This window comes from Aegilops tauschii, chromosome 1 (assembly GCF_002575655.3).
Source record: "Aegilops tauschii subsp. strangulata cultivar AL8/78 chromosome 1, Aet v6.0, whole genome shotgun sequence".
In the NCBI taxonomy this organism is placed as follows: Eukaryota; Viridiplantae; Streptophyta; class Magnoliopsida; order Poales; family Poaceae; genus Aegilops; species Aegilops tauschii.
In genome coordinates, this window is record NC_053035.3 from 126,855,424 (window position 1) to 126,862,470 (window position 7,047).

Sequence of the window (7,047 nt, forward strand, 5' to 3'; positions counted from 1 at the left end):
TACGGTGGTTGCGCCCTAGGATACCATGATCCCCATGTTGCCATCAATGTTGTCGTTACCCAACGACGACATTATCTAGTTAAATACAATAGTCACTACTAGTAATAGCCACGAACAATCGGTCGTGCTTGAGACCATCAATACCGTTTATTACCATCCCATTACGACACCCCTCCTAACGCACTCTATATAAGCAGGGAGGAGGGCACCAGGCTGAGGGTTGAACTCTCTCAGAGCGTAACCTACGCCAAAAGCAAGAGCACCACATATGAGCACCTCCACCGACGAGGGACCGGACCTACTTGTGTGTACTCCCATCTACATTGGTTGATAGATATGATTGCCTCTACATACACACCCATGTAATATTGTCAGGATTATATCCACGACACACCGCTTGTGCTTCCTAAAAATAAAGAAAGCACAACTGCGCTCCGGCGAGAAGCACAAATGTGCTTTCCGAAACGAAAAAGCACAATTGTGCTTCCCCAAAAAGGGATAAGCACAGCATGTGCTTCCACGAGAAGCGTTGTTGTGCTTCCTGAAAATAGAAAATCACAGCCTCTGCTTCCCAAAAAATGAAAGAGGACAACTCTATTTCTGTTTTCCCCAACTTTTGGTCTTATTTTTCTGGTTTTTTTCTTTCTTTCAGTTTTGTATTTTTAGTTTATTTTTTTAAATGACCTTTTGTTTGGTTTTTGGTGAAAAAAGTTTATTGAAACCTATTAACATGAATATAAATTTGAAGATCTTGAGAAAAATCCCACGGTAAAAACGGTTCATGATTTGGATGCCCAATTCAGAAGATAAAACGATTTGAAAAAAGAGTCTAAATAGAATAAAACACCCCGGTTGTGACGTTGTGCGCCGATTGTAAGCACAAGAGAAGATGAGGATGACATTTGTAAGGTACTATCTCTGTCCTGATTTACTAGTCCCTCGTATTTTGGGTCATATTTTGACCATAATTTTAACTAATAAAGTATAAGTTATACATAGTAAAAATAATATTGTTGGGAACTACTTTGAAATAAGAATCCAAAAATATAATTTTTCATGACACGCATTAACATTCTGCTAGTCAACTATGTGGTCAAACTTTCACACAAAATACAATGAGGACTAATAAATCCAGACGAAGGTAGTACCCCTTAATGTAATTATTTTTTAACATCTTAATTTAATTAGTTTTTTCAGGCAGCTTAATTTAATTAGTGATATATTTTTTTAAGCAATCTGAAATTGAAAAAAAAAAATAGTGATCTCGTTTTTTTTTTTTGCAAGAGTAAAATACACTGAGGTTCCAAAGCTTCTCGCATCTACTACGCGGTCCGGTGCCCGTGCACGCGGCCCACGAGAGTAGCGGCCCATGATCGTCCAACTGTAAGGGTTTCCAGTTTCCACCTTCCAGAACATTCAGGAGCACTCTCAAAGGAAGAAGAACACCCGCGACCACAGCGGCACCACCACTACGGCGCCGCATATACCACCGCCTCGGCGCCTCGTATTCGCCAAGGGAAAAGAGCTGCCCTGTCTTTCGCCTCGTCTGCCGGAAGCGAAATTTCAAGGAGCACCCTCGACTTCGCCCACCGCTGGTACGATCCAATCCGACCTCCGACGCTTTCCTTCCGTGATTTCTCGCCGCGACCAAGGCCGCCTCGTCGTCTTCGATATCGATCCCCGCGTTCCCGTAACACGTCTCCTTTTCAACATTCCGTAATTTTGTTCGAAGGTGAAAGGTGCGCTTCACCTTTATTGGCAGATCAATCAGTTCGTGATGTTGTGCTGCGGTCTTAGGGGCGTAGGGTTATGCCTTTGAGGGTTTAGATCGGGGTTTTTGTCGTTCCGGATCAAATTTGACGTGTTCTCGCGGTTTGGCGCATGGAGTCGTTAGATTTGAGGTTTATATGCCGAGATTTATCAAGGTATTTGACTGGCGGATCTCCCCCTGTGCAGGTGCAGGTTGCGATCTGATCGTGTGACAAGCGCAAGTCGAAGATGAGCGTGGTTGGGTTTGATTTGGGCAACGAGAGCTGCATTGTGGGGGTGGCACGGCAGCGTGGCATCGACGTGGTTCTCAATGAGGAATCCAAACGGGAGACTCCTGCCATCGTCTGCTTTGGTGACAAGCAGCGCTTCATCGGCACTGCAGGCGCTGCCAACTCCACCATGAACCCAAAGAACTCCATCTCACAGATCAAGCGCCTGCTGGGCCGCAAGTTCGCTGATCCTGAGCTGCAGCGCGATCTGCAGTCGTTCCCTTTCCGTGTCTCGGAGGGCCCTGACGGGTTCCCACTCGTCCACGCCCGCTATCTGGGGGAGGAGCATGCTTTCACCCCCACACAGCTGCTTGCCATGGTGCTGTCTAATCTGAAGGCCATTGCTGAGGATAACCTGAAGTCCGCTGTTGTTGATTGCTGCATTGGTATCCCGGTGTATTTCACTGACCTGCAGCGTAGGTCTGTTCTTGATGCTGCCACTATCGCTGGTCTCCGGCCGTTGCGTCTGTTCCATGAGACCACTGCTACTGCATTGGCATATGGCATCTATAAGACTGATCTCCCTGAGAATGATCAGCTGAACGTCGCATTTGTTGATGTCGGGCATGCCAGTATGCAGGTAAGCATTGTCGGGTACAAGAAGGGGCAGCTGAAGATGCTGTCCCACGCGTATGACCGGTCTCTTGGTGGAAGAGACTTTGATGAAGCTCTGTTTAAGCACTTTGCGGCAAAATTTAAAGAGGAGTATAAGATTGATGTCTACCAGAATGCCCGCGCCTGCATTAGGTTGCGTGTGGCCTGTGAGAAGCTCAAGAAGATGCTGAGCGCCAATCCGGAGGCACCGATGAATATTGAGTGCTTGATGGATGAGAAGGATGTGCGAGGCTTCATCAAGAGGGATGAATTTGAACAGATCAGTGCCCCAGTACTAGAACGTGTGAAAGGGCCATTGGAGAAGGCCTTGGCCGAAGCTGGCTTGACAACAGAAAGTGTGCACTTTGTTGAGGTTGTTGGATCAGGTTCTCGTGTCCCTGCTATAATCAGGATTATCACTGAATTCTTTGGAAAGGAACCTCGGAGAACTATGAATGCAAGTGAATGTGTTGCCCGGGGATGTGCTCTTCAGTGTGCTATACTTAGTCCCACGTTCAAAGTGCGGGAGTTCCAGGTACAAACTTGTCTTCTTATGTTTGGCCTCTGGTCATTTGTTTCTTTTTTTATTCCCATTCTAGCATTTTCATCATTATTATAACCTACAGATAGTTCGTTTTTAAATGTTCTCTTTAAGTTGATGTTCTTAAGAAATTTAGAACAGCTTTCATCTGCTTTCTTCAATTTATTATTAGTATGTAGGTGTCTTCAACCTTTGATATCTTCATCTCCTATTGCTTACATTTGACACCTGTGTAGCAGGAGCTGTTATGTTGATATATTGCAGTTTAAGCAGAATAATGTTCACTTGTAGGATCTTCTAGGCTTTGAGTTATGTTGATATATTGCAGTTTAAGCAGAATATATCAATGTTGCAAGTTTTGAATAATTTCTCCTTTGATGGCTTTGAGTTCTGTTAAGGCACTGTCCTGTTGTTTTTAGTTAAATTTCGCTTCACATATGGGTGTGCTAGATACAAGCTACGTGAGCATGGTGTTATATCCCGTGACTTCCTAAAAGCGATGTGTTATAACATGAAATTCATTTTTAATGCACCATGTACCTCTAACTATCATATTGGCTTGATATTTTGCAGGTTAATGAAGGTTTTCCTTTTTCAATCGCTTTATCATGGAAACCAGATTCCCAGAACAATGAGCCCCAACAAACAGTGGTATTTCCAAAGGGGAACCCGATCCCGAGTGTCAAAGCTCTGACCTTCTATAGGTCCAATACATTTGCAGTGGATGTTCTGAATGTCGAAACGGAAGATCTGCAAGTAACACAAAAAATTAGCACTTACATGGTAGGTAACATAGTAAACCTTTTCAGAAGTCATCCAATACACATTCAACTGCTAGACCACCTTAAAATCTATTCGTGGATACATCCATCCGTCCCGAATTACTTGTCACGGAAATGGATGTATCTAGACGTATTTTTAGTTCTAGATACATCCATCTCTATCCATTTCCGCGACAAGTAATTCAGGGCGGAGGGAGTAGTACTTAGCAGTTTTTGATGGTTGCTGATTTGATTTTTGTGCCAAACCCTATGCAGATTGGCCCTTTCCAATCCAGCAAAGGTGAGAAGGCAAAACTGAAAGTGAAAGTTCGTCTCAACATTCATGGAATAGTCTCTCTTGAATCAGCGACGGTAACTTGCAATACCATGTCCTATCACCTTCCTCTGGAAAAACATATAACTTCTCTCTGATGTTGCTAGTACGCTTTCTTTTCTACACAGATGCTGGAGGAGGAAGTGGAAGTTCCAGTTTCAACTACAAGTGAGGTGCCAAAGGATGCTAACAAAATGGAGACAGATGCCGCTGATGTCAATATGCAGGAACCTAAAGGTACTACAGACACTGCTGAGGGTGCTACTGGAGATGGGGCACAAGATTCTGAGGAAAAATCTGCTCCTATGGATACTGATGCCAAGGTAATTGACAAAGTTTTGGATTATTATGGTCTTTTGCTCTTAGCATGTTGAGAAGAGCTATTGCTCTATTGGTTTAAATATATGCTTACCGCTAGGGTGTATGGATTTGTCTCATGTTAGTGGGAATTACTTACCACTGCAGCTTTTTTGTGAAGCTGACAGTGGACCAGTGGTTCGCCATTCACTTGGTAGTCACCAAGGTTCAGAATGTTAACTAGTGGTATCTTAGACGTTCCATATGGTTTTTACAACAAAGGAATCATGATTTGTTCTTGCTAGGAACAGGCTAGTGCTCTAGTTTCATTCATGCATACTTTTGGGAAAGCACTGTTCGGTTTTTGGGCGAGACATGTAATTTATAAAATTATTTTATTTATTTTAGACCGAGCCATCAAAAAGGAAAGTCAAGAAAACTAATGTCCCAGTTGCGGAATTGGTGTATGGTGCAATGGGGTCTGCTGAGTTGGAGAAAGCTGTTGAGAAAGAGTATGAAATGGCTCTTCAAGACAGAGTTATGGAAGAAACCAAAGAGAAGAAGAATTCCGTGGAGGCTTATGTTTATGACATGCGTAACAAGGTATGTTGGATTGCATGTTTCGGTGAGGTTCTATTAATCTGTAGTGGTGTGTAGTACCTGATGTTATCTCTTGTATTTCAGCTTTATGAGAAGTACTCTGATTATGTTACATCGGAGGACAAAGAAACTTTGACGGCTAAGCTTCAGGAGGTTGAGGATTGGCTGTACGAAGATGGCGAGGATGAGACCAAGGGAGTCTATGTTGCAAAACTGGAAGAACTTAAAAAGGCATGCCTTCTTTACTACTCCCTCCGTCCCAAAATAAGTGTCGTTGATTTAGTACAACTTTGTACTAAATGAGCGACACTTATTTTGGGACGGAGGGAGTATGTTACATGGATAGAGCTTTCTTCTGTATTCTGAGATTCTGGAGGGCTGACCATTATTTTCCTTCAGGTTGGTGGCCCTATCGAGGCGCGCTACAGAGAGTGGGAAGAAAGAGGTCCTGCTATTGAGCAACTAGCGTACTGCATCCGCAGTTTCAGGGAGGCTGCATTGTCTAGTGACCCAAAGTTTGAGCATATCGACATATCGGAGAAACAAAAGGTATTAACACTCTCACGTATCAGAGGATTAGAAATGCTTATCATGGACAGTCCATTCACTGTTATAGTTGTTATTAAATCAAATCACTGGCAAACAATTATTGTTCCTGTTGTAGGGGTAATGTTAATTTTCAGTTGCTAACCTGTATCTGTTACATACAGGTTGTTAATGAGTGCTCGGGAGCGGAGACTTGGCTGCATGAGAAGAAACAGCAGCAGGATGCTTTACCAAAGCATGCTGACCCTGCTCTCCTTGTTTCTGACATTAAGAAGAAGGCGGAAGCACTTGACAGGTTAGTTTTGCTAACATAACAACTATCTGTCATGCTGTCTAGTGTCTGGAATAACCATCTGTAACCTTCTACTGTTACAGATTTTGCAAATCGATCATGACAAAGCCAAAGCCAGCACCGAAGCCACAGACCCCACCCCCGGCTGAAACTTCACCACCAGAGGCTCAAACACCAGAGCAGCAGCCAGATGGTGCCACTGAAGCTAGTGAGCCGGCCAGTGAGGGAGGTGCGTGGGAGCAGCCTGCAGCCGAGCAGATGGACACCGATGAACCCGATCCTTCCTCGGCATAGGCTTATTGTTGATCGAAGCAGTTTTTTTTAATCTCTGCTATTGATTGCGTTTCACGGTGTTGGTAGCGCGGGAAGCTTTTGGGTCTTGTGGCACGCACGGTTGCGAGCAAGGTTATGTATGATGTGTTGGAACTTTGAGAGAGTTCGGTAGTGTATGTAGCTGTCTGTCCCTAGACTTGGTTTTCTGGCTTTCTTGTTGGTGGGTGATGCAGATGCAGGGAAGCGCGGGAAGCTTTTGGGTCTTGTGGCGCGCACGGTTGCGAGCAAGGTTATGTATGATGTGTTGGAACTTTGAGAGAGTTCGGTAGTGTATGTAGCTGTCTGTCCCTAGACTTGGTTTTCTGGCTTTCTTGTTGGTGGGTGATGCAGATGCAGGGTTATCATCTTCAGATTTTGGTGCCTGATGTCGGCGATATCTTTGCTGTAGTTTCTATAGCCATCAAGGGTTTGAGCCATGTTAAACATGCTCCTCCGTTTTCCTGTACTCATGTCTGCACTACCAGGACACACCCTCCAAAGCATGTTTAATCTATTTTTGGCATCTCGGCTCTTAAGGATGTTAATGGTAAATAATGAAGCTCAAAAGACTCTGCCGGTGTAAGAGCAACTCTAGCAGATGAGCAACATTTGCAGCTTCAAAATCATTTTGAAGCGCTCAACACAATAAGCAAATACAAACTGGAACGCACAAATACAAAGTCGCGACAATTCGAACTCCATATTTTACGGATCCACCTTTTTCTCTTTAA

The 7,047-nt window shown here is 44.0% G+C and overlaps 1 protein-coding gene across 2 annotated transcripts; it reads left to right on the forward strand.

Moving 5' to 3' along the window:
- Positions 1-1,397: 1,397 nt before the first annotated feature.
- LOC109782908 (heat shock 70 kDa protein 15) lies at positions 1,398-6,839 on the forward strand. Of its 2 annotated transcripts, XM_073509713.1 has the most exons (12): positions 1,398-1,595; positions 1,957-3,168; positions 3,748-3,957; positions 4,212-4,307; positions 4,398-4,592; positions 4,975-5,169; positions 5,251-5,397; positions 5,566-5,715; positions 5,877-6,007; positions 6,088-6,233; positions 6,511-6,566; positions 6,668-6,839. In XM_073509713.1, exons 2-12 carry the CDS (start codon positions 1,999-2,001, stop codon positions 6,824-6,826), a joined length of 2,655 nt encoding a protein of 884 aa, XP_073365814.1. In that variant the 5' UTR covers positions 1,398-1,595; positions 1,957-1,998; the 3' UTR covers positions 6,827-6,839. The 2 variants fall into 2 exon arrangements, with proteins under 2 accessions (XP_073365814.1, XP_020197131.1); XM_020341542.4 differs by lacking the exon at positions 6,668-6,839 and having other exon boundaries at positions 6,088-6,628.
- Positions 6,840-7,047: the final 208 nt, after the last annotated feature.

What these genes read in the sequence shown, in the direction of transcription:
- LOC109782908 (XM_073509713.1), top strand. Translation starts at nt 1,999, where the DNA reads ATGAGCGTGGTTGGGTTTGATTTGGGCAACGAGAGCTGCATTGTGGGG. An exon ending in TCAAAGTGCGGGAGTTCCAG is followed by an intron (nt 3,169 to 3,747) that starts GTACAAACTTGT and finishes GATATTTTGCAG; the next exon opens with GTTAATGAAGGTTTTCCTTT. An exon ending in CGCGCACGGTTGCGAGCAAG is followed by an intron (nt 6,567 to 6,667) that starts GTTATGTATGAT and finishes TGGGTGATGCAG; the next exon opens with ATGCAGGGTTATCATCTTCA.